The sequence below is a fragment of the Macrotis lagotis genome, chromosome 8 (genome assembly GCF_037893015.1).
Source record: "Macrotis lagotis isolate mMagLag1 chromosome 8, bilby.v1.9.chrom.fasta, whole genome shotgun sequence".
Taxonomy (NCBI): Eukaryota; Metazoa; Chordata; class Mammalia; order Peramelemorphia; family Peramelidae; genus Macrotis; species Macrotis lagotis.
In genome coordinates, this window is record NC_133665.1 from 192,891,848 (window position 1) to 192,919,385 (window position 27,538).

General features: G+C 49.2%; 1 protein-coding gene across 1 annotated transcript in view; it reads left to right on the top strand.

Moving 5' to 3' along the window:
- ELMO1 (engulfment and cell motility 1) overlaps positions 1-27,538 on the top strand; it is a 251,108-nt gene that overhangs the window by 28,707 nt on the left and 194,863 nt on the right. The window contains exons 5-9 of the mRNA XM_074199240.1: positions 3,959-4,110; positions 6,132-6,210; positions 9,983-10,033; positions 11,205-11,327; positions 13,559-13,690. Coding sequence (XP_074055341.1) covers positions 3,959-4,110; positions 6,132-6,210; positions 9,983-10,033; positions 11,205-11,327; positions 13,559-13,690 — 537 coding nt within the window. The remainder of the gene's footprint in view (positions 1-3,958; positions 4,111-6,131; positions 6,211-9,982; positions 10,034-11,204; positions 11,328-13,558; positions 13,691-27,538) is intronic.

The window sequence follows — 27,538 nt, forward strand, 5'->3', positions numbered from 1 at the left end:
TTGTGTGGAGGCCACACTGTTCCCAGGCTAGAGCCAACTTCCAGGTCTGTGGGAGAAGGGGTGAACAAATATGCCAGCTCCCTGACCATCTGCAGCCCAAGGAATATATGGAGCCATGCATGTAAATGTGTGTATGGCAATACTAGTCTACATGTTTTAAAATGGCCCCAGGAAGAGAGGATAGGAAGATAAATGGGGGGAAGAGACTGGTTTGGAGCTTAGGAAGCAGTTTGTTTTCCACTGGTGGTGTGGCACAGAGCTGCCTTCTCTCAGGAGAAGACACCAGGTGGGTACCCAGAAAGTGGGGTCTGAACAAGACTTTGGATCTCATGGCCCCTTAGGGAGAGCCCACAGAGACCTGGAGCCATCTCTGGCCAAATGTGGGTTGGGACAACAGCTTCTGAGAGTGTGTAGGGGCAATGGAAACTTGGGCCACGATTTAAAATTGACTTCAAGTGCAGTGTAGACAGCCTGGGTCTTGTCCTGATCTACCTCTCCATCCTCCACTGACTTCTTGTGAGATTCCTTTGTTGACTTTTGAATGAAGGACTGTGGAAATGTGTGCCTTAGAGAATGCCCTTTTAGAGTCATCCCGTGGGGTTTTGTTGCTACTACCAAGGGTTCCCTTTGGAAATTAGACCATGCTTGGTGATCCTTCTGCCCCAAAGGACTGCCCCAAAGGCAACTTTCTTTCCAGTTGGTCCATGGAGCTGTGGGACTCTAGGTTCATGATCTGGAATGGGAAGACACTTCAACAACAGAACTTACTTTTACAGACAGGGCTGTAAAGAGGGAATGGTAATAAAGCAGATGCACAAGATTGAGAGAAGATATGTGATCACCACCATGACATTGGTGGACAGTATAAATCCTAGGAATGCCGAGAGAATTTGGTTCAAACATGGAAGTGTAATACTGTAGTTGGCCAAAGAAGCGTTCATGGGCCCTAATTAGCAAGTCATTACTAATTACTCTCTAATGCAGTGACTGCTACTTGCTGAGGGGCTCTGTGAATAGCTATCTGATCCTCTCTCCAGAGCATGGGTGTCCAACCTTGTAGCTCGTCTGGGCCATATACTTGTTAAGGGCTTCATATAGAATTTACTTTTTATTAATAATTACAATGTAATCCATAATGCCCATGACCATAACAGTAAAATGTAATAATGCTACATGAACAGGCTAACAGGCTTTGAGGGCTGCATGAGGCCAGTGGGCCACAAGTTGAACACAGCTGGTCTTGAGCATTGCCCAGCTTATAAAGAATTTTCCTCAATTAAATTTGTGAGGGAGAGCTTGCAAGTAGAAGGATGTCCATTTTACAAATAAGGGAACTGAGTCACGGAGCGATAAACGACCAAGTGACGTAGTTGCAGCACACTCTGGACACAGAGGAGCCCGCTGGCTTCCATCCAGGGTTCTTTCCCTCAGGTCCTAGACTAGCCAAGGCTTATGGTTCCTGTTGGAACAACAAGTGTGAAATGGAGGAGGGGAGCCCCCAAGAAGCAGAATGTAAACCAGGTGTTGAGGAAAGGGGCAACTGAGAGAGATAAAAGGGGCATTTGTGATGGGAGAGATAGAATATGTGAAGGCTAATGGGAAGAGGAAGAGAAGCCAATGGTTAGAGAAGGTGTTGCTATCACAAACCGTAGCATGGATGCTGAGGGTGTGTGTGTGTGTGTGTGTGTGTGTGTGTGTGTGTTTGTGTGTGTATGTGTCTGAGAGAGAGAGAGAGAGACAGACAGACAGACAGACAGACAGGGAGAGACAGAGACAGAGGGAGAGAGACAGAGAAAGAGCCAGCCTGAGAGAGACAAGAGGCAGATATATGTGTATTTATGTACAGAGATGTTTCTGTATTTGTAGACATAGACAGACAGAGAGGTGTGCCGATGTACGGTAGCAATTTGTGTTGAGTTCCCCAGCCTATAATCAGTAGGTACAATGATATGAAAGGAAATCATAGCCCACTGAGGGTGGTCTTTGAGGACAAGGCTGTGACCCAAACATGACCAAAATGTTGTAGGCCCCAGCACTTGGGCTCTGGGAGTTTACCAAGATCAATCAGGTGGAAGGGCCTTAGTCCTTCCTGTTTTGGCCTGCTAAAAGATGGGAGGACTTTGGGGAAAACACTCCCTGCCTCTCCTTCCATGAATACCTAGCCAACTAGCACTCCATATCTGTTGGGACCAAGACTCCCTCCTCCACAAAAAAGCTGAACTCCCCCAAGAAATGTCCACTTCTTTCAAGACTGAGAATCATCATCATGCAGATGGACATTTCTTCCCCACCTCCCACCCGTCACTCCAACCATGACAGTCATTTTCATTCACTTCTTTCAGCAATTTCAAATCAAGTCTAAAGATTTCCTGGGGGGTCAAGGACGCCATGCTCCTAAAGAGAGGAGGAATTTATTAGGTTGGGTTCCTATTGAAACATCCTACCACTAGCTACAGAATGGAAACAGGGATGGCTGCATAGTTGTCTTTCCCTTCCCTTCCTCTTTAAAGGGATCTCAGAAATCTTTTTATTTTACAGATGATTAAGATGAAGCCCAGAAAGGGGAAGGGACTTGCACAGGGTCATACAGGTAACAGAATCCCACAGACCGAGAGCCTGTGTAGTCCATAGACTTCCCTAAAGCTGCTCTGGTCATTGCAGAGGCCAATGACCCCCCACTTGCCTCCACTCTTCTCACCTACCTCTCTCTTCCCAATATGTGGTCAGCTAGACCCCACAATGCTATCTACTTAGCTACAATTTGCATGGACTGTCGTGGTTGGCGTGACTGTGGTGGGAGGTGTGGAAGAAATCAGGGGACAGCAGAGAAGGAAGCTGGGGTTTGATGGGGGGATGGAGCGAGAGTACGGAGTGGAGATAAGTTCTGATTTCCCATGGAGGTGAATTATCCCAGCTTGAGGGAAGTTCCACCTCCTATTTCTATAATAGCCTTTTTGGCATCATCTTGTCAACAGGCATTAATAACTTTAATGAGGCCCCTTAAATACAGTGTTTATGAGCCCCCTGTGTCTTACAAGCTGTGACCCATAATTCTAACCCGCATTTCACTCCCCTTCCCTGCATTGCTTTGTTATAGTCTGGACCAAAAAGATGAATTCCATAGAGAAAATAGTGGAGAGTTTAAAGAAATATTCAAAGTCTTGTAGCTGGTATTTTAACTGTTTTCCACATCCCTGACTGGGAGGGATGGCGGGGGATACAGCTGATCTGGAGAAAAGTTACCCCTTAGGAAGTTCAAAGATAGGGGGGAATGATGCTTTTGGTGAGAGAATAGCAAAGAGGGAGGGAAGATTCTATCATGAAAAGGCAGCTTGGCAAAGTGGAAAAACCCTTGGCTTTGGCATCAGAGGACCCAGGTTCAGATTCTGCCTTTGATGCTTCTCTTCCATGGACCTCAGTTCCCTCATCTGTAAATTGAGGGACCTCTGAGGTCCCTGCCACCCCTGGAGTTCCTTTTGTCAGTGGGCAGCACTGATTTGAGTGATTTCACCTAATTTGTCTTCCCTGAGGAGTTGAGGAAAGGCCTGGATTCAAGTCAGAGATGAGGTGGCCAGAGGGATGCGTGGAAGGGGATGGGAGGCAGTTCTGACCAGAGATTCATCTCCTGAGGACATAGTTTGCTCCTTAGTCACTGTTATGTTTCCAACATTTTTTTGCCCCTGACAACCTAACCTCAGAGGAGTGACCGTGGCAACCAGACAGGACAACTTGGGCCTTCACCAGGGAGGAGGAGGCCCTGTCTGATTTTAGTTCTTAACTGGTTGCTTCCCTTTTCCCAAATTTAGAATTTGGGACCAGTGTCAGTTTGGAAAAAGAGGACACGGCTCGTCTCTGTGGCGGCCTCCCTTCTGGTGCTCTTGGCGTCTCCTTCGATGCCAGTCCTGCCCCCTCTCCCTCTTCTCTGAATCAAGGATCTTCTGCCTGTGCTCATTTGCAGATCGCAAGCTTCGTCAACAAGTCTGCCATTGACATCTCCATCCTCCAGCGCTCCTTAGCCATCCTAGAATCCATGGTCCTGAACAGCCATGACCTTTACCAGAAGGTGGCACAAGAGATCACCATTGGCCAACTCATCCCCCATCTTCAGGGGTAAGGAACCATGGGGGGAGCTTCATCCAGGGAGGTCCAGAGGAGCCCAGCTCATCTATGCCTGCCCATGCTGGGGGCAATGGTTCCCCATCTGGATTCCCATTAGTCCTCCAGAAGGAATCTGCCTGGTACCCAGGCTGACCTCAAGCCTCTGATGTTCCATGGATACCAGTGGAGGACTATGCATTGAAAAATGCATTGCCTAACAATTTTGTAAGGAGCTTGATCTTTTAAAAAATGTAAAGAGAGGGGCAGCTAGGTGACACAGTGGATAGAGCACCAGCCCTGGAGTCAGGAGTACCGACTTCAAATCCAGCCTCAGACACTAGCTGTGTGGCCTTGGGCAAGTCACTTAACCCCATTGCCTTGCAAAAACCTGAAAAAAATTTTAAAAAATGTAGAGAGAAAAGTAGAAGAGACTATGACAAGGAGAGCAAGAGTCTTGAGTTCAAGTGTGTCTCCTTATGTGGGTGATCCTGGGCAAGTCACTTGACTCCTGCGAGACTTGTTATCATCAGTAAAGGGAGGAGTGTTATTAGCACCCCCCCCACTCCCCAGCTCTGACAAGAGCAGAGCACTTCATAAGCCATCTGACATTGTTATTATGATTACAATATTTAAAGAATGATTGACTTTATGGGAAGGGTTAATGACATTCCTGACACAATGAGGTCTCTGGGTCCTCACTGGTCCCTGTTGTTTTCATGATGAAAATGATCATGTGTGACTTCACTCTCCAGTAAGATTGCATATGTATGTTGACACATAAATGCACATATCAACACACACATGCAAACATAATAAATAGCCCAAACTGATCATTGGCAGCTAGGTGGTACGGTGGATAATGTTGGGTCAGAAATTCTCATTTTCTTGAGTTTAAATCCAGCCTCAGACACTTCCTAGCCATATGACCCTGGGCAAATCACTTACCCTGTGGGCCTTAGTTTGCTCATCTGTAAAATGAGTTGGAGAAGGAAATGGCAGAATGCTCCAGTCTCTTTGCCAAGAAACACCCCACATGGAGTCATGAGGAGTTGGACATGATAAGAATAGCTACATTGACATGTTTTAATGTTTGCTAAGTCTATCAACACATTTATGTACATGCAAATGTGCATACCAGATCTGCAAGTGTGCTACTATACTAAAACATAGTCACATAAAAACTCATGACAACATACACATGAGGGAATACACACATGTAATTATATTTCTACAGACATCTGTCTCTCAAACATCACTGTTGCATCAATATTAGCCATTCTTATCACAGGGTCATAGATTGTTGAAGGGAGATCTTAGTGGTCATTTGGCTCCTGTTCCCCCTTTTACAGATAAGGATACTGAGGTCCAGAAAGGCTAATGGCAGGATCTGAACTCAGGTCTTCAGACCCCAATTTCACCCTTCTTTAATTGCACCATCCTTCTTCTCAAGAGTTTCAGGGGGTTTTCAGGAGTGAGAAGGGGAGTAATAGTCTAGAAAACCTGGCCAGAGCCCACCTTTGAAGGGCTCCTAAGGCTTAAGGGAAGTGTTTATGCTTTATTCTAGAGGGAATAGGGGGCCACTGAGTCTCCATGAGCAGGAAGGTGGCCAGCCCTGGGTTTCAGTCTAGCAGCTTGGGGAGGATGGGGTGTGCAGAGATCCTGGTGGTCCCTTTCTTGATTCCTTGTACTTAATGACCATTCTTTTAGAATTAGGAGGAGGGCCTCCTCTGGGCAGAGCCCTGGGTGTGCCAGGCTGGAGGAGAAGGGCAGTGGCCCTCATTCAGCGTGGCTGAGATCCCAGCTCCCTGGGCTGGTTCGATGCCTTCCTGTTTTCTGAAAGATGAATGAGGCAGACCCCACATGGCCCCCTGCCCATTTTTCTGAGTGCTCCTGGCTCCCTTTGCTGCATTTTAAAGTTCACTTTGTAGTTGGGATGTTGAATTCTCTCATCTCTTGTCTTAGCCAGTGGTTGAGGGAAGCATCCCAGGCTCCTTTGATTCTCTCTGATCCCTTGTGGGTTTTTTTATCTTTAGGACAGATCAAGAAATCCAAACATACACCATTGCGGTGATCAATGCACTTTTCCTGAAGGCCCCTGATGAGAAGCGACAGGTAAGAGCATTTTCTCTCTCCCCAGAGCTGCTGAAGTTTCACTGGCCTTGACCCTTTGGCCTCTTCTTTTCTGATCCTGGGTTCTATGGCTATGGGGAGACTTGTTTATTCTGTGTGTAGATGAACATGTCCATGTGTGCACACACACGTGTGTTCCTATGTACCTCCCCCCTGCCCACCTGTGTTTGCTCTCCCCCAACCCCCAAGGACACTGGGTGGCAGGAGAGTTGGCCTGGGTTTGAATGGTCAGCTTCTTGGAAATGAGAGAAGCTCCTCATAGCTGTTCAAAGAGCCTGGGTGGCTGTTTCCATTTGGGTGGGAAGGGAGTACGAGACCCTGGGTCCCAGAGGAGAGAGCCCTGGAAAGGATGGCTCCCTTCCAAGCCTTGATTCCTCACAAGGGGAAAAGGGACAGATTCACCTTCTCCAGAGGTGAAGCCCTTGATGAGACACTGAGTCCATATTGCATGTTGTCATCCCAACAAAGTGTGGAAGAAACAACTAGCTGGCCAAGAGCAGAGGCTTTGGGGGCTTGAGCATCATTTTATAAGCCACGTGTACCAAGGGTCTAAGAACTGACTGTTGAAATGTTGGCCATCGGGCTTCATTTGGCACTGGAAGCTCCCGAGTCTTGACGAGGGCTCAGAGAAACAGAAGAGTCTCAGGATTATTTTTTGGCTCTTCTAGGCCGTGGGATCATTGCCAGAAGATTCTTAGACTTGAATCGTGTAATTGAATAGCTCAGCTGGTTATTTTTTTTTTAAATTGGGGAGGGGCATCTTTATGAGGAATAGTGAGGAGGTGAGAAAAAGGAAGCAGGGGAGGGAAGGAAGGGCAGGAGAAGGGGGAGAGGAGAGGACAAGAACAGGAAGGAATTAAAGGAAGAACTGGAGAAAGCAAGCCATTCCTGATCATGTTTTAAAATCAAAATAGCATCTGCTCCACAGTTTTTACCACTGATACTGCCAAGTCACTTAGAGCCAGAAAATCTGGAGCCCCTCCCATGAGGGGCTTTGGAATTGGATATGATCAATATTGATGCACTTCTTGCCCAGCTCTTGTTAAATCCCCAAAATGGTGTTGAAGGACTCTGGAGGAGGGAGTTAGACCTCCTTCTGATGGGCGTCCAAAGGGATCATGCTGAGGAGGACACCACGACTCCCTGTGGGCCCCACCTGTGAACTCATCTTGGAGGTGTGGAAGGCCGTATTAATTGCCCATAAGCTCTGCCAGATCCCACAGAGTTGGAAGGCTTTGAGTGTGGGCCTGGTGAGAGAAGGGAGGCTCCCCGAGGACCCGCAGAGCTGAGGTGTGAGCAGTTCTTCACCAGGAGGGGTGGTCCCGGGACTTTTCTCAGCCACAGTGGCCAAGGACCTAGTATGTATGGAAGGTCCTGTCCATTGGCCACGTGCAGGGGATTGAGGAGGGGCTGGGAGCATTGAGATCATCACTCAGTCAATTATGGGAATTTCAAATAGGATCTTGAGGTTCTGGCTTCCCACAGCCTGGCTGGTAATGTCCCTTGAATCTTCTTCTTTCCATCTACCTAGTTCTTGGCCCCAATGGTTTGAAGTGGGTTTTTTCATAAATCGAATAAATTCTTATTATCATCGTTATTTCTGGTGATTTGGAGCAATCTTTCATATGGCTGTTAAGTTTTCCATTTTCCTTTTCAGAAATGTGTGTTCATATCTTTGACCATCTAGCCATTGGGGGAGTAGCTCGTGGCCTTATGTGCATGCACTAGCTATTTATACCTTGTCATTAGACCCTTGTCGTTGTCTATCTTGCTTTTAGGAAATTCTCTGATTAGGCAACTGGGTGGCCCTGTGCCTAGAGCACTGGAGTTGAATTCAGGAAGATCTGAGTTCAAATTCAGCTTGAGACACTAGCTGTATGACCCTGGCCTAGTCACTTAACTGGCTCAGTGTCATCATCTGTAAAGTGAGGATAATGTTCCCGCCTATCTCCCAGGATTACTGATGAAGCTCTTTGCTAATCTATGAATTTTTGCTCTCATTGTTATTAATTTCTGTGATGCTGATCCACCCAACTCACCATGTGGCCCGGTGGCTCCCCAGGCCCTCTGTTCTGTGTAGGATAAGGAAACAGGGCTGGGGAGCCTAGGGTCCTGATCCTGCTCATTCCCCAAAAGGGCAGTCCGTGAGTTTTCCCTGGGACCTCAGAATGGGTCGGGTCTCTTGGATCTTCTTCTGCATAAGGAGGAGGCCCCTGCTTTGTAGGGACAAGCAAGGAGCCCAGGTCTTCTTGGTGGTGGAGGGTCAGTTCTTCCCGGGGGAGGTCCTGGGTGGGAGGGTTCTTCTCTGTACTGTCCCTTCCTATGGGTCATCCTATGACTCTTTCTTCACCCGGCTGGGGCCTTGGGGCATCAGACAGTCAGAGTGGGCTAACTGATCTCTGGACTTTCCCCTTTTCTTCTCTCCCACCTGCCTTCGCACCCTGGGGGGAGGCCCGCAGGTCAAGCTAGAACCTCGGGCTGATATCCTTGATTGCCCACTCACTGTAAGTCCCTGCCCCGCTTCCTGCCCTTCTGCCCAGCTCCTGGGGTCCTCTGGGGACTTCCTGCCCCTCTGCCCTGCCGCCCTCCCCGCCTGCTCTCCTGCCCGGCTTCCCCTGACTGGCTGTGGCTGTGCCCTTTGGCAGCCTGTGCAAGGGGGGTTTGGTCCCTGGCTTAGATCATGGCATCATTTCTTTTCTACCCGAGCAACATACAAACCCACTAACACACACATCACACACGGACACACCCCATACAGGCACACTCAGACACACATACCGACACACAGACACCCCCCCCCCATACACAGATACATCCACTGAGTTGGGGGGGGGTATCCAACTACTGTGTGCCCTCCCCTCCTCTCCCTCTGGAGTCTCTGCCCTCCTCCTTTTCTTAGAAGCCAGAGCAGATTGGAAGTCAGATGGCCCCGTGGGGTCTCCATGCTTCTTTGGCCAGGCTGGGGGGCAGGGGAAGCACAGAGAAGGGGATCAGAGGTAACAGAATGAGGACAGAAGCAGGCTGACCAAGGACGCACAGTCACAAGTGTAGTTCTTGGTCCTGCCACTTACCGTGGTGTGACCCAGGCTGGCCGCTTGGGCCTCAGCTTCCCCATTTGTAAAATGAGGGGTCCGACGTGGTGGTCTCTGAGGGCCTTTCCCCAGTCCCAGGTCCAGGATCCCCTGATGGCCTCATGTGTGCGGCCTCCTGTCCTGGCTCCCTCTCAATCCCTGTTTCCAAAGTCCCGCCCTGAGCTGACCTCCCTCCAGTAAAGCAGACCTCAAGTGAAGGATTCAGGGTGGGCTGGTAAATATTTAACAACCAGCTTTCTGAGGGAAAATGTCCTCATAGTGAACTCTAAAGTTAAATCTGTTATATCAACATTTTTCTCAGTTACCTTCTCCAGTCTAGACAATCAATAGAACAATCAAGGCCTGATCTGTCCATCTGCTCATTTCTGAGGGTAAATGCCCACCCTGGGGGTCCAGCCAAGGCTTTCACTGGACCCAGCCCTCTCCATGGCTTTCTGAGTAGAGTCTGTAGAGTCCCAGCACCCGCAGATCCTCTCCTGGACTCCTGCATCTGTGGTCCTGACCCTCAGGGTGCATGAGAAGCCCCCCAAGCTCAGCCTGGCCCCCCAGTCCTTCCCAACCTTCTTTACTTCCTGAGTCATTCTGCTTCTCTCCCTAGAGGAAGAGGGTGTCCCCACCTCTTCTCTGACAGAGCCTCTGGGCTGGTTTCTTCTGTGTTACAGGAGATGGCGAACATCTTGGCCCAGAAGCAGCTCCGCTCCATCATCCTCATGGTGAGTGTCCCCAGCGTCTGGGCCGCTCCTGCCCCGAGGTGTTCCTGTGGTGAAGAGGCAGGGCCCCATGGGGAGCAGGTGCCCACGGGCTGCTCACTGCCCGGCAGTGACTAAAGTGCCCTCCTTAGTCATCACATCATTAATCAAGGTGCCAGATGCTGTCCTAAGTGCTAGGGCCACAAAGAGAGGTAAGACGGTCCTCAGTCTCCAGGAGCCCCCAGCCTAATGGTGGAGGTCATGGACTAACCAGATCCAGGCACGATAAACTGGGGAGAGGGATGGCCCAACACTGAGGAGAACTGGGAAGGGCTGAGACTGGAGGAGGCCAGGAGGTGGAGGTGAGGAGGGAGGACATTCCAGACCTAGGAGGAAGTCCGGGGAAAGGCTGATCGTTGGGACAGGGTGTGAGGTAGATGAGACCGGAGTACAGGAAGGAAGGTCTGCTTCAGCGGGGTGGCTGGAGGAGAGAGAAGGGGAGGCTGAGACTCTCTGGAGGGGAGGGGGAGGCTGAGACTTTATGCAGCTCTGCCTCTCTTCAGTCCAGTTCACTCACGAGTCAGGACATCTCCCTCCTGATGTCACTGGTCCTTTTCAAGGGTAAAGGACAGGGACAGCCCTAGAGTCAGGAGGACCTGAGTTCAAATCCAGTATCAGAGACTCAAGACTCATCTGTGTGATCTTGGGCAAGTCACTTAACCTCATTGCCTTGCCAGAAAAAGAAAAAGAATGAAGGCCTAACAGCAACAACAATCCCATTCATTTCGAAGCTTCTTTTGTGTGCCAAAAAAATACAAAATGAAACAAGTCCCTGCCTTCAAGGAGCTGACATTCTAATGTTGGCAGGAAGGGGGACTTGTACCCCCAAAAAGTAGGGTCTGAGAGGATTGAGGGAGAGAGCTCAGCTCCCTGGGGACCAGTTTGGCCTGAGGGGACGGGGGGGGGGTCCCTGAGGGAAGGAACTTTTTGTTCCCAGAGTCGTCCAGGGGTCTGAGTCTCCTAGTCCAGATCTTTGGGGTGGTCCTGGGGTAGAGGAAGCACACAGAGCCACTGGCCAATGCTGGCAGAGGTTCTTCCTCCCTGCCCTGACTGCCCACATTACTGGGTTGATGGGGCAAGCTTTCACCTGTGTGGTGTGTTTGGCTTTTATTTTGGTTTTTGGCTTGTCCCACAGCATGTCATCCGAGCGCAGAGAGCCATCAATAATGAAATGGCCCATCAGCTATACGTCCTGCAAGTCCTTACCTTTAACCTCCTGGAGGACAGAATGATGACCAAGATGGACCCACAGGACCAGGTGAGGGGCTGCTCTGCCAGAGACGGAGCTGATCTTGTCGAGCCTGGAACCCCTTCAGAGCCTCCCTCTTGGAGAGAGATCATAGGCCCCCAGGGATGGTGGAGGATCTTAACCTCCCACATCCCTGCTCCCAATTTCTGGCCACTCCCAAACTTTCTGGGCTGATAAGACTCTGCCTTCATTTCTGACCTTCCAGGAAATCCATTCCACATTGAAATAAATGCCTTCACTCACTTGGAATTCTCCCTTTTCTTCTGACCTCAATCTATAATGCTTCAGGTTAACAATTTCCTCTCATTCTCTATGGAGATGGGGGTCTTCAGGGAAGAGGTTTGCTGATTGTTTGGGGATCCGGGGATCTTGATCAGACAGGGGCCATGGAAGACCAAAGAAACTCAACCTCTCATTTCAGAGATGAGGGGAAGGGACCTTTGCGAGGCGTCAGGGCCCATCCTCTGACTTCAGGATCACAGGATCTCAAGAGTAGGAAGGGACCACCCTCTCCCATATACATGCATTCAGCCACAGCTCCCCAGGCTGTTCACTGTGGCCAGATAGGACAAGGCTGATTCCTCTGCCACGTGATAGCCTTTTAAATATGTTGTGTCAGATTGACCCCAGACTGTTCCTCTCTGTCCCCTCCCCTGAATAGCCCCTTCCCCCAAATAGAGCCATCTCTGTATGCCGGCCTTGGAACTGCCACTCCACTGATTCAGCTTTTCCTCTGACACCCTTAAGTGGAGCATAGTGCTGTACGATGTGTTCGTATCTGTGTCTTCACTGTGTGATTCCACCAGTGTAGGGAATTCCCACAGGGGAGGTCACGAAGCATCTCTATCATGTAGTCTTAGGGGAGCTGTCCAAGGTTTGAGAGGTCAAGGGACTGGGCCACGGTCACGCAACCAGGATGCATCCGAGGTCGGACCTCAGCCCGGGCCTTACTGACTGATGTGTCCATGATACCACGCTCCCTTCCTCCAGATAGCTCATCTATGTAGGACTGGATGGGCGTCTATAGCCAGACCCACTACTTATGGCTCTGGCTGTGGTGACAGAGAGCATGAGCCGTGTGCAGACCTCTCCTTACATCTCTGCCTCTGCAGACATCTGATGACCAGATCTGACATATAGGAGGCACCTACCTAATCAATGCTGACTGAGGTGGGGTTTAGGCAGATCTAGCCATAGCTATACCTAGAACAATACCTAGAACCTATTCATCTCACACATAGGAGGGCTTATCAATGCTTGCTGTTGACTATAGACAGAGATAAGCAGAGACTTAACAATCAATATCTCTATCTTTATACTGATAGCTGTGCCTTCTCATCTGGCACACAGTAGGGGCCTAATCAGTACTGGTGACTGATGGGGCTAGAACCAGGGATAGCTCTATCTATTAATATTGATCTCTCTAGCCATGCCTGTGCTTACACCTGCTGTCTCTAGGCCCGTTCCATGCCTCCACCTACACTAACATCTTGCCCTGTATCACCAGAATGATGGATCCCCACAGTCAACCCCACATCTTGACCTTTGTCCAAAACCTTTATGTGTATGGACACAACATTAGATCATCATTTTGGCCTCAGATCACCCTCCTTCGGTGGCAAGTTTTCCTCACACATCACCATGATTACAGAGAAACAAATACCAGCCCCTCCCCATGGCTTCTCTTCTGCCCCTGGCTTCCAGGCCCCACCCCTGAACCCCTCAGTTCTAGGAGCCCCAGGCCTGGAGGAAGGGTGTGTTGCCTCCCATCCCTTGGCTGTCTTTGGCCCTCCCTGGGGCTCCCCTTCAGAGTGGTGTGTGGTTGCTAGAGTCCTCCCAGATAATGCTAGAGCACAGCCAGGCCCTGCAGGCCCAAGGGAAGGAAGGAGGAGGGCCAGGCAGCCTGTAAGTCCCAGCTTTGGGGTGTGGGTCTTCTTTGTTTGCCAAGACAATCATGTTTATCAGAATGAGACAATAACCTGAGATCTGGGGAGACTCCTAGTGCCAGAGAACCAGGGGCTGTTGGGAGAGGCAGGGTGGTCCAATGGAGAGACCCCTGGACTTGGTATCAGGGACACTTGTTTAGTAGTCCCACCTCAGACATTCCCCAGCTGCATGACCTTGGGCCAGTCCATTCATCTTGCCAAGCCTCAGTTTACTATCTATAAAAGTCCATAGGAGTGCCAGCCCCAGAGCAGCGCTGCCCATACATCAACGGTTCTCTCCTGCCCCCACCACAGGCCCAGAGGGACATCATCTTTGAGCTGAGACGCATCGCCTTCGATGCAGAGTGCGAGCCCAGCAGCAGCAGCGGGAGCATCGAAAAGCGCAAATCCATGTACACGCGGGACTACAAAAAGCTGGGCTTCATTGTAAGTACCTGGGTGGCCTCTGGCCCTGGACCTCATCTGCAGTTTCTGGGCCCTGGGCCTCTCTGGGGTGGCCTCCAGGCCTGCTCTCCCTGCTCTCAGAGCCTCTTGGCCAACACCCCCTGGGCTGGTTTCAATGAAAGGTCACAATGGAAAGTTCCTTTGACGTGGGTAGGTGCACTAGCTTGGAGGGGAGTGAGTAGTTTGGCTGCCTTTCAAGGGGAGCCGGAGGGCTCCCACAGATGATCAGTCACACCTTGGAGGCTGCTCCAGGCCCTGGGTTCAAGAAGGTCACCTCTGAATTTGGCTGCTGAGACTTAGGGGTTTATGAGAGCTCATTTTTTCCCAGTGACCAGGAGGATCTGGGTTCATGTTCTGGCCCATCCTGACTGGGCAGCTCTGGACAAAGTGCTTAACCTCTCTGGGCCTCCTCAGGGAGTCTTTAGGATGATGAGTTAAAGTGAGCTGCCCATAAGCACTGTTGGAGGGAGTTGGCTTCCTGGGACTTTTCCAGACAGATGTAAATACAGACCTGGACCAAAGGAATGATTGAAAAGCAGTAACGATGATGATGATGATGATGATGATGATGATGATGATAATGATGGTGGTGGTGGTGGTGGTGGTGGTAGAAGTAAGTGGTGGTGGTGGTGGTGGTGGTGGTGATGATGAAGGTGATGATGATGATAATTCTCCCCAAGACTCTTTTTGAGCTCAGAGCTCCCCAACAATCTCATCTTAAAACCTCTTGATTCTGGCACTGCATTGACTTGACCCAGTTTCTTTCCTGATTTTCCTTTGACTTTTTCTGGGTCCTGAAGGGAATCTCATGTTTCTTAGATAGAAAATGAGGGTAGGAACAATGTGTCCAAGATTGTCCCTGCCAGGAAGGAGCTGCAGCCCGCTTCTTGTTGTGGAGAGGCGAGGGCAACCTCTATCTGGGCCCCTTCCTCAGGCCCCTCATCTGGGGGGAGGAATCACTGTAGATGGGGGGCAGGAGCAGGGGACACAAAATATTTATAAAAGGTTAACTTTGGGGACTCTTGCTCATTCCTTGTCCCTCTCACCTTCCCTGCCACCCCCAGGCTCCCTAAGCCCACAGGGGGCTCTTCCCATTTCTTATTTTGAAGACAAAGCCCCTCTCTCATTGGGGGGGCATCTTGCCTCCAGAATTCTCTGCCACCTAAACTTGAAACAAACCAGGAAAGTCAAAAATAGCAGAAGTTTGGGGCAGTCTCCCCCTTAGCTGTTTGTCCAGTGCGTGCCCACTGGGCTGCTCACAGACCATTTTGCACCCTTGGTCAGGGCAGACCTTGGGGCTGAGCAGCTGCACCAAGTGCCTGTTGGGAGCTTGCCAGGATGCTGTATCCCTGACTTTGACCCCTGTAAAAATGGGGCTCATGCTGCCAGGCCTCCCTGCCTCTCTGGGAGGTCTTGAAGGATGGGGTGGAGACTTGAGGTTCCTTCCTAAGAAGTCTTCATTTGCCTGTCCCTTGGGGCTCAGGAGGAAGCAGCTGACACCACAACTGGTCTCCTGGTTTCCCTAGTGGGGGGTATCTGTAAATAATCCCCCCCTTCAGAACCAGGTCGGGGTCTCTCTGGGAGGCCAAAGAGGGTAGGCCTTAGAGGAGTGATAATGACAGCCTCTGGAGCCCTACCAGACATCAGTTGACCGTGGGCTTCACTGGCCAATGAGATTGATAATGAGCACGAGGGAAGGAAGGCGCTGCTGAGGAGGCTGGAAGCCCTCCCAGGGCTGGTGGCCAGCTCTCCCTCCAGGCCTGAATTCCACTGACATCACACCAGTGGAGTAATCAGGGAAAAGTTGTGTTCTGCTCTAGGAGACCTGTTCTTTCCTGGCAGGGAATCTTTGGAAAAGGAGGCTTGTGACCCACTCTGGAAAGTGTTGACGTTCTCTTCCCCCACCCAGGGAGGAGCAAGGGCCAGGCCCTCCTGGGGCAGAACCAGAGCATGGAAGGGGAAGCCCAGGGATCTGGGTCTTCTATTTCCCTATGGAGGCAGGTGTTAGTTTTCTTTTTTGGGGGGGGGCGGAGATTAGCAGGGTGACCCTTTGAGTACAGTGAGGCGGTAGAGGATGGGCAGGCTTCCTCAGAGGAAGGGTGAATCCTGTGCCTTACTTGGAGCCAGTACATTGTGTTTCCGTCAAATGAGAACATCCAGACTTTAAGGTACATTTGAGGGAGGACTCTGTGTCTTTGTGTGTGTGTGTGTGTTCATGTGGATGCACCTGTAGATATGGTCATGGTTGGCCACCTGGCTTATTTGCAATGCAGGAGACCTGAGAATGGTGGGGGGATCTCCTTTTGTGTATTCTTCTGTTCCTCAGGGTCCAACCATACACTCCACATAGTGCCAGGTGCTGGGGATCCAAAGACAAAGCACTGTCTTCCTCTCTTAGTGGATTCTCAGATTGGATCCAAATGCTAACATTTAAGCAGGAAAGGACTGGAGATGACTTGGCCTGCCCTCCTGCTTTTGAAAAACTAAGAAGGGTTGAGTGATCGGCCCAGGTGACCCACAGATAATGAGGGTGAAGAACAGGAATGAGGGCCAAGATCCTGCTTTCATCTGGCATGGCAGAGTTTGTTGAATTGGCTTTGCCATTGGATGCCATGGCCAGGGCATTCACAGGTATCTTGACCATGCAGTTTAATCTTTCCAAAATCACTGGAAGGAGTCTTGGCATTTTTCTCTCTCTGTGAATGAAAATGCCCATGATGGACCCTCAGTTGCCCAGCCTCAAAGGGCTGACCCCCATTTCATTTTAGACTGAGTGATCAGTGTCCACCCACAGGGTATCTGGGCAGCATAAGCCATTGGGCACTGGACCAAGAATCTCCTCTCAAAGGCCTTCTAGTGGACTGCAAGCAAATCTGTGACTCAGTTTCCTTGGCTGTAAAGTCAGAAGAAACCTACTCCTTCCCTCTGTGGGGCTCTGATAATTTAAATTCCATTTAATTCAATTCATTGAACATCTATTATTTACCAAGCTGTGCTAAGCATTGGACATACAAAGATGGCCCCGGCTCTCAGAGAAATATTTTCTGGATGTTATTAAACCAGTCATTTTAGATTGCAAACACTGACATAGGGTGCATGTGTAGTTTCATCCAATCCTCTCAACAGCTTGCCTTCCTATTCCTGAAGTCCGCATTTTGAGTCTTGCTTTTCTCTTGGACCATGGCTGTCAGTCATGGAGCGCTATTGTGACCTTGGAAGAATCTCAAGGGTGTGTTAGGTCCATGGAGGATACTGCCCATGCCCAGTGAGGATGCCCAGGACAAGAGCTCTACAAGAAGTTTGACCAATGACCAGAGCAGGAAGGAAAATAAGAGCCATCCTAGGTCATCCCTGATCCCCACAGGATGCTAAAAGCCCAACAAGATGATGTCTTCTGGAACAGTGAAGGATTCCCTTCAACAGCTCATGGCTGTGTATGAACAAGAGCCTCACACACTAAGTGGTACCATGAGGTCATCCCCTGCACTGGTGGAAGGAGTTATCGTGCAATGACGTCATGGGTCCCTCAAGAAATTCTTTCTAATGGTTTCCCCATGGACAAGCTATAGCAAGACATACGTTTTGCATTCACATGTTCTCCACAACAGAGGGAAAAGTGGTGAAGAAAAGTGCCTGGCATTTGCAAGTTCTACCAAGGAGACTGCTTCATGGCAGAATGGTTGGGCATCCCTGGCCTCTTGGGAGATGGAGTGCCAGCTTCCCAAGGAGTTAGTTTTCTCAGAAGTAGGTGTTGGCATGAACTTCAGGCCTTCTTTGTCCCTGCAGAGGAAGCCCCCCCCACCAGGCAGCATCCAGAGCAGTGGGGGATGCCCTGAGGGGTGAATGAGTGACCCCCGGTTTCTGCCCTAAAGACACAGGGAAGTCTGTTCTGAGCCCGTGAGGAGGAGGGCAGAGTTTTCAGAAGGGAAGTTCCATGGGGACCACTGGGAGGGCCACACTGACCCCACCCCCGCCCCCAGCACTGGGCTCTTCTCACTTGGATTCTGCAGCTCCAGCCTGCTCTCTGGGCAGGTTCTTGGAGAGGTTGCCCTGACTCTCTGGGTGATCCTCCCACCGCTCCAGAGCCCGGGGGCTCCCCTCCTGGTCCTACTGCCCCTTTCCCCATCCCTTGTGTTGTGTTTGGTGGTCACTAGAGGGCGCTCCTGACCCACACATGAGAAATGCCAAGGTACCCAGGCCAGATCTGGCAGTGAATAGTGGGGTGCCCAGGCTGGCCAAGAACTGGGGGAAGGGATTATTGTGGGGGCTCCTACATGCCATCCTGTCGATGCTCAGACTGCCTCACATCCCTCAAGGAGACCCTCGTCTTCTTTGGCTCAGTTACAGACAGGAGCACTAACTGTAGCTCAGTGAGGGGGTCTGGAGCTAGAGCAGAAGCTGCCCTGCCAAGGCCAACTTCTCCCCCACCTTGTGGAGCTTGGGGCCGACTCCCCTGCTCTTTCCCCTGCGTGTCCTCGGGCAGGAGGGAGCCACAGCAGGAGTGAACTCACTCGGTAGAGATGCTGGGAAGGACGGGAAACCAGTCGGTGCCAAATTGGACCCATCCAGTGTGAAACTGATGGGAGGGCCAGGAGGACCTGTCTAGCCATTTGGGGTCATCTCGATACAGGTGCTGACTACATCCTTGGAGCTGATGAGATCTCTGTGAGAGATGGTGGAGTAAAAGAAGAGAAGTAGGCCCAGGACAGAGCCAGGGAGACCAAGCCTGAGAAGAAAAGGGCCAAGGGGGGAGCATTGAAGAACCTCAGTTTATCCATCTGTCCAAGTCAGATCAGAAACCCTGCTCTTCTCACACAGCTGTGAGGAAGCCCTTTCGGCCCCCTCGAATGCCCTTTCCTGGAGAGTTCTGGGTGGTATTGGCTGAAAGAGGACCTGGATGGAGCCGCCATAGCTCCCACGTCCGGCACATCTGAAGGTTGTCAAGTACTCTGGCTTCTGATCTCATTGATCCTTCTAGGAATCCTGGGAAGGAAGGTTATTATCCCCATCTGATAGCTGAATTATTAGACAGTAATGTGATATATTACATAGAAACACTAATAAAAGCATCTTCCTTCCCATTGTTTAGATGGATCATTAATATTAGAGGTGGACGTTATCATATATTAATGCTATGTATTCTATATTAATAATACAAAGCACCCATATTTCTATTTTATACTTGTACCATTAATATTATATATGAACACTAATGTATTATATATTATATGCGTTATATATAATACCTTATATAATGCACTATAATCCATTATCATCACATTATATAATTATATATTAATAACAATAATAGGCATCCCCATCTTGTAAGTGCAGAAGCTGAGGTTCGGAGAGGGGAGGCACCTTTCCCGGGGCAACTCAGCTAAGTATAATTTCAGGGGATTTAGGTTCGTTTTCTCTTTGCCAGTGTGTTCCCAGTCTGTACTGCCGCTGACTCAATGGCCTTCCAGGTGCCATCTGCCCCAAAGGTTCTGGGCATCCAGGAGCAGAGGGAAGGGGATGGTCTGCTGACCCCAGGTCTCACCAGAAGGGCTGCCTACCCAGCCCATTGAAATGGTCTGAGTTGGACAGGACACCATGGCCTGGGCTTGGTGGCTGAGCCACAGCTTTGGCTTTAGAATTCAGACTCTGAGTCCCTTGAGAAGGAATGAGCAGATCACACCTAAGGTCTACTTTCCAATTTTCTCAGCCATGGAAGGTCTTTATTTTTGTCCCATCTCCCTGGGCTTGAAGCATGTTCTCCAGAGGATGTCCTCAGCAACCATCCATTGCCCACTTCTCTTGGCTACACTCACAGACTGGCAGGACCCTCAATGAGGGTCTCTGTTCCAGGCCCACCCCCTCCACCCCACCCAGCCAGGCCCTTTTCCTCTGGGTAGGAGGTCATTTATAAACTCTGACCCAATAAGAAGAGAGCCCATTTTGGGCAGTGACATTTTTGTACAAGTCAAAACCTTGTTGGACCATTGTCTGTTGGAGAGTCGCCATTCCATGAAGCAATGCCCTTGCAAAGATTTGGTTAAAACCTACGCTCACTCTTCCAGTTCCCAATAGGAGCTGAAGTAGATTCTTCTGGAAAGTCCTTGGGGAGCAGCCGACTTGAAAAGGCGGAGAAGAGTGGTCCCAGCTGGGGACCCAGCTTGTGGCCAAGTCTCTCTTGTCTCAGCTGAGTCAAACTGGTCTCTCAGCTCCCAGGGACCATTTCTGGCCCAGTAGGAGGCAGGATTCTTCTGCCGACAGCTCTCCCCAAACTTCCCTGACTGCTCTAGGGGGTCAGCCATGACCCCCACCTTCTCACCTCTGCCTCTGACTTCCCATAATAACCCTCAGCTCTCCCTGAAGTCATATTTGAGGTGACTCCTCCAGGGGTACCTTCCCTTACCAAATTATCAAAGCTAAAAAAGCCATCAAGATGCTTGTTAAATAGCTGCATGTATTAGGCTTGAAAACCCGTAGGGGGCAGCTAGGTGGCACAGTGGATAGAACACCAGCCCTGGAGTCAGGAGGACCTGAGTTCAAATTTGACCTCAGACACTTAATAATTACCTAGCTGTGTGGCCTTGGGCAAGTCACTTAACCCATTGCCTTGCCAAAAACAAAACAAAATAAAACAAACAAAAAAATTGTCTTTCCCTGAGTCCACCTGAGAACCCATCAAGAGTGTTCATTTAGGGAGGCAAAGGGGTATAGTGGGGTTCAAACCTCCCTTCTGGTGCCTAAACCTGCATGACCTGGGGAAGAGAAGCAAGGTGCAGGAAGAGAAAACCATTTGACTGCCTACTGTTTACCCTGTGCGAAGGACTCTACAAATGATATTTCATTTGATAGTCTTGGTGGCCATGAGCCAGGCTGGATCTGCTTTGAAGACATCCTCCAAACACTTGCCATGAGACCCCAGCATTCCCTTTGTTAGAGGGGAAGGGGATAGAACTTTCTATTTCTTAGCCCCAAATCTGTCTTCATGTACAGCCTTCTGGTGGATTGGGGAATGGGTGCTTCTGACTGGGATTTTGGGGGTCAGCTCTGTAGCCAACTTTTAAGTGATTTGTCAGTTGGCCAACACTAGAGGGCACTCGCTGCTTGACTGCCAACCTCCTCTTTTTTTCCTTTCTATTGTTTTTCAATGTGCTTGGCACCCTCTCTGAAATTAGGCTGCTGGTTGGCACATAAATGGAATGGGGCTGCCAGGGCCATCATCCTTAATTATACCAGCTGTCGGGTACCACTCCCTCTCAGAGCATCACTGGGTCTCATTAATGAATGTGATCCTAGCACAGTTTTCAAAGACATGAAAATGATGATGGAGGTCCAAGGAGAGATTGTCCAGTGGCTGCTGACCAGCATCCTCTTCTCTGTCCTGTTCCTGTTGAGAATGACGTGTTCAGGATGTTCCAGGCTGATCCCTGGATCTAAGGCTTCTTCCTTGGAGACGTCTTTGAGTGTCAACATCTAACTATGTTACCCCCTTGAGCTAGGATCATCAGTGATGAACTCTAGCTCTTCTAACATGAAACACCAATTCCTCAATTTGACATTTAATATTCCTCATGGTCAGAGTCCCCACAACCTGCCTTGGCAGACTTCCCCTTAGCAATTGGCAAAATGTACTTCAATTGCAAAAGCACGGCTGCAAGCTTCACAACTCTACTTTGCATATGAGTCTGAAAGTAGAGAAGAGGCTTTAGGTTTGGAACAACAGTCAGAGGTCAGATTGTGCCTGTGAGAAGAAGGGCTTTCATGTCTCTGCCCTCACTCCTTCCTTCTCTCTGCCGGCTAAGTTGGTCTCTTGGTCCACCCCTGTGCCTGCCTCAGCTTCCCTGGAGCCAGGTCAGTCAGCCCTGTGTCTTATAGGTACAGGCTTGTCCTGGAGCATCTGCAGCTTCCAAAAGATCACTTCCTCAAGGCAATAGGGCAACTGAGAAACTATATTTTATGAGCATGAGCTTATCTTTTTAAGAGACTTAAAAAATCCCCCATCCATTAATCTATCTTTTCAATTGGCCATAAATAAGAAAATGGAATGTTAGGACCAGAAGGGACCATAGTCATAATATAGTCCACTCTTCTCCTTTTACATGGGGAAACTAAGGCCAAGAGCTGAGGTCACTAAGCCAAGGTCACTGTGGTTCACTGGGCTAGAGTTAGGTACAATGGCACACCTCTGAATCCTCTACTCATGAGCCAGCTTTTATTAGAATCTATTCTGAATTCCAGTAGATATGTTCAATTGAACACATACTGGGGTCATTTTGTTGAAAGGCTAAAACCTGAGTCATAGATTGAACTGAATGTAAGGCTTTATGGCCAAATGCAGTGATTTGTTTCATTGCCATAATCTGCTCCTTAGAAAGTCACAGAATAATTAGACCACCCATGAACATTGTTAGGTGGGATGGGGGTGGAGCCCTTCCATCATTCAGACAGAACCATGATCCCTACCCACCATGTGCTTTCAACCTTGGGGGCTATAAGAGACAGAAATAGGCTATGTCTTGTTAACCAAACCAAATGATGTTTAAAAAATAATCTCATTAATTTCAGTGGACCCTTGAAAGAAGGGATTGGATTTTTTATATATTTTATTTGTTTTCCAATTATATACATTAGTAGTTTCTGCCAAGTGTTTTTTGGCAAGGCTTTGAATTTTACAAATTTCCCCTCCCTCCCTTTCCTTCCCCCTCTCCCCAACAGAAAGCAATCTGATAGTCTTTACATTTGTTTCCATGATATGTGTATGTCAAAACTGAAGTGGTGAGAGAAAAAATATATCCATAAGGAAGAAAGAAAATATTAAGGACAGTCAAATTATGTAACACATAAGACAACTTTTTAAAAATTGAAGATAATAATCTTTGGTCTTTGTTTAAACTCCATAGTTCTTTCTCTGGATACAGAAGGTATTCTCCATTGCAGATGCCCTAAAATTTTCCCTGATTGTTGCACTGATGGAAGGAGCAAGTCCATCAAGGTTGATCCTCACTCCCATGTTGCTATTAGGGTGTACAATGTTCTTCTGGTTCTGCTCATCTCACTCAGCATCAGTTCATACAAGTCTTTCTATGCTTCTCTGAAATCTCATCCTTCCTGATTTCTAATTGAACAAGTGTTCCATCACACACATATACCACAATTTGTTCAGTCATTCCCCAATTGATGGACACTGAAAAGGCTGGATTTGTTAGGGGGGTTTAGCCAAATTTACCACATTTATTCCATATTTTAAATAATGGTATAGTTGTGATTCGGGCCAATCTATATAGAAATCCCAAGAACACATAGGTCAGTAAGATATTTTGTCTTCATTGTTGTTGACTTTCTTTGAGATGGGATGAATCCAGGCATGTAGGACTACTTCTCCTTGAAACTTTCTGTTGACTTCAAAGGACAGGAATGAGTTAGGGGAAATGTTCCAAGCTCATGAGGAAGATGAGGGGGTGTGGCCTAGGTTGGTGACTCTGGAATTGGTTGAGTGGATGACCACATCCAAGGTGGAATGGATCCTGATGACCATATACAGGCTGGAAGGATGTCTCTGGTATGGAGTCCTCACTGATCTCCAAGGTGCTCGGGATATTTGAGGACAACATGAATCTGGGAGGCAAAGCCAATATGCTGCCAAAGGACAGAAAGCAAATGGCTCATACTGAATGTAGGAAAATTAAATGAAAATCCACTGACCAGGTAGAGAAGAGGGAAGGCAGAAATTGATGACAGCTCAAGCTCCAATAAGCCAAAGGTTTTCCATGGCCATTTAGTCCAATCTGAACCAAGAGTGTGATGTGGAAGTCAGAAGACCAGCCGACCAACACAAAAGGAATGGGGTCCAGGGTTGCACATCTGTTTATAACCTGGATTCTCCACCTGTTTTACTCATGTCTCGATGCTTTTTACTCTGAGAAATTTGACACATTAGATACTTAATTTGGCAACAGGAAGGGGAAGGTCAGAGACTTGAGCATGTACACTATCTCTCCCGATAAATGGACTTTTAAACTGTATTTTTTGTACATTCAAGGTCTTACTTGTGTTGAAGTTGGTGCACACTTGGGGTAGGAACGTTTCATGTGGAATATGACTTTTTGGTACCATAAGACACCCAGAAGGTTCATGACATAGCCTGGTGTACCAGACATGGGAGGTGTTGGCACCTCTGTGTCTGCCCCTGACATATTGCCTTCAGTTCATTTTAGGAAGATTATTGAAAATCTCAGACCTTGATATCTTGATGCCTTTTCATCCATCAGGGCTCCATCAATGTGGCTAGTCTGGGGGGGGGGGAGCGATACTCACTTAGCAGATAAGAAAACTGAGACTTTCCTAGGGTCAAGCAACAAGTATCAGCATTGTTAGCAAGGCAGGATTCCCAGACTCATTGTGGGGTACCCAGTTTGAAGCCAGAAGACCTAGAGTGTCCCTTCTCCACTCTGAACCTCAGCTTCTTCCTCTGATCCATGGCTAGTTTCAGCTGCCACTAGAGTTCTGATCCCCAGTAGCTAGATAAAGGAGAGGAGGGATTCTGAGAAAGAAAGAGGGAGGGAGAGAGGAGGGAAAGAGATGGAGAAAGAAATGTGAGAGAGAGAGGAGAGAGAAAGTGGAGGAGAGGAGGGCAGGCTGGCGAGGAGACAAAAATGGTCCCAGAGAAGCAGGTCTAATTTCTTACTGGGGTCTCTTGGAAATGGAGTGAATGGGCCCTTTCTAAGTTTGGAACTTGGGGATGGTCTGTCTAAAAGAGAAGTGTCCCAGGGATGCTCCTTGATTTGTGGGAGGAACCAACCAGCTTGGTTCTCTGCTGCTTTGATGCCTTGCTCATTGTGCTATAGAGGTCACCCTGACTCACCAAAGCTGGGCTACTGGACCATGAAGTCTTGGCAGGGTCCACAGCTGACCAACCTTCCAGAATGGCTTTGCCTCCCACTGGGTTCTGCTGCTCAGTTCACCTGGCCTCGCTCAGCACCAATCAACTGACCACATGGTGATGAGTTATTTTTCCAGGACAAACCCTGGAGCCAGGGACCAGTTTCCCAGCCTTTGGACAGATGGCTCCAGACAGCAGAGACTTGGCTGTAGATGACTGAGGACTTGGTGAGTCTGTGCCTGCTGATATTTCCCTGCTGTTGAGGCCAAGGCTCAGAGCAGCCATTGAAGGTCAAAGGCAGATTTTTAAGACACCTCCTTCAGAATCTTGGGGCCAGGCAGATGCCCACTTTGCCAAGTCTGAATCTTTCCTTCATAGCCAGCCACGTGCAGAACAATGGTGGCCATTCCAAGCCCCGTGCACATCCCTGGGGTCCACTCACTCCTCAACCCTGCGACTTGGGCCCCAGACCCATCACTGGGGTGGAGGCAGCTCCTCTTCCTCAGCCCTGACAATTGGCCAGACCAAGGAGACCTGTGAGCCTAGCAAGCAGTGATAGTCAGGGCACCTGCCTGGGGTAGGTGGGGCGAGCCACTGCCTGTCTCTCCTAGACAGCTGATGGATCCAGATGGTCGGTGACGTCTGAAGCCAGGGCTGCCATGCTGAGCATTTTCATCAGAGCCTAGGGTGAGCTGACCCTCTCCTTTCATGCTCTGCAGTTGTTTTGGAAGCCTTTGGATGTATTTTCAGAGGAATCTTAGAGGGGCCCTTGTGCTGGCTGTGGAGACAGATATGTCAAAGAAAAGAAGCCAAAATGGAAGGCGTTCTGGGCTTGGAGTCAGAGATCAACCAATCAATCAACAAGCACTTGTGAAGACCCAATATGTCCCAGATACCACACCTGAAGGCTCTGGGAGTGACCAAGAGAAGAGGGACAGGCCTTGTTCCCTGCTCCTCCCATGTGGCAGAGGAGAGAATAATAGACACCTCCTGAATCGAGGGGAATGGTGGAGGGAGCATCCACACAGGACGCTCCCCTTAGTGAGGAACTCACAGATTTTTCCCATGCTTTGGCATCCATGAAGTCTTTTGTTTTTCTGCATATCATGTTCTTTTATGAACACACATTTCTTCCCATCCCCTATCCTATAAGCTTTCCCTTATGCCAAAAAAAATATTCAGCAAAGACATATTGACTGTGTCTTGTAGTATATAGACTGCTCTATACCCATAGTTCCCCACTTCTCTAATGAGAATTAGAGGAGCTGGAAGGCACCTGGGGGATCAAGCAGTCCAAGTACCTCATTTTTCAGATGAGTAAACCGAGGTGTACCTTGTCCTATGTTGCCATTGTGGGGGATGAAAGGACTGGCATTGCACCCAGGGGAATCTCAGAACTGTGTTGGGAAGAGGGAGGAGGACTCACTGTGTCTACTCTGCTCCAAAGTGGATCACTGAGTCTCTTGGAGATAATGATGAGAACTCATGGTTTTAGTTTTGTTCCTTGCTCCTCTTTTGAGATTGGGGTGTTGCTTTTCTCCCCAGGGGCAACTCTCTGCTGGGATGCTCACTGGGGCCAGGCTCCCTCACCCTCCCTTGGCAGTTCCTCTCACTCAGCTTCCTCCTGACCTCCATGAGGGAAGCCGTTTTCTCTGTCTAGGAGAGTCTGGGGCAGGGAGACATTTAACACCAGTATCGGAGGAAGTGGGAGCCCAAAGGGCAGTCAGAATTGAAGGACTCAATCCAGCACTTCTGCTACTCAGGGGGAGGGGGGGTAGGCTGTAGAGAGAGCACTGGGTCTGGAGTCAAGGAGATGGGTTCAAATCCACCTTCAGACACTTTCTGAGTGACCTTGGGCAAGTCACTTCACTGCTTCCTGTCTCAGTTCCTTCCTCACAGGGTTATTGCAGGGATAGAGAGTGATCCTTTTTGTAAAGAAGTTAGAACAGTGGCTGGCATACCATAGGTGCTTAATAGTGGCTTCTTCACTCCCCTCCCAGGCACGGTTCTGGGTGATGGGGATAAACAGAGAATAATACAACAGCCCCTGCCCTCAAAGAGTTTCCAGTCTCCTTGGTGAAAACAGTAAAAGCACAGAAGAGAAAACAAAAGAAACACAATCCTTTGAGGAAGATAATAGAAAACCAACTTCAGGGGCATCTTCTCCCTGGAACCTGACTCCTCCCTTCTGTGACCCTAAGATGGGGACAGCACAGATTTCAAGCTGGAAGGGATCTTTGAGGGTATCAATTCTCTTATTTTTGGAGATGAGGACGTTAAGGGAGAGAGGGGTTAAGTGACCCTCCCTAGTCTAAGGCAGGATTGGAACTCAGGTCTTCCTGATTCTGAGTCCAGAGCCCTAGCCATTATACCATGTCCTTAGGAGATGCCAATCAGACCCCCTCCTTGGCCCTGCCTCATATCCTTTCCACTAGAGGACTTTGTCTGAAGGGCTTGGGGGCTCTGGGTCCTAGAGAGGCTGGGCTGACAGATGGCTCTTTGGGCTTTCACATCATGGTTTAGTCGGTGGTTAGTACAGACACTATCACTCTTTGTGGAGAAATGCCACTTCTGAGCCCTGTTGCCATCCCTTGGGCTTGGCTGAGAGGGAGATGGTCCCTCCAGAGAGCTGGTGGTCGGCCATAACCTCAGGAGATCCGTCACGGCTATTTTCCCACCACTGCCCACTGTGTCTTATAATTGAGAGCCAAGGAGAAGGGGCTGGAGCAGAAACTGGACAATGTTTCAGCATTGGACAGTGGCCAAGCAAAGCTCCTTAGAACAGTCTACTCTCGCCAAGGCTAACATCTCACCCTATCCTTTTGTTTGCACCCTAAGCTTTTGAAGAACCATAATCCTTCCCTTGAGGGGCTTGAGGGGAGCAGCTGGTCTTTTGGGGCTGGGTTCTCCAACTCCCATTTTTTTCAATAATCCAAGATCATAGGGAGCTTGGGGGA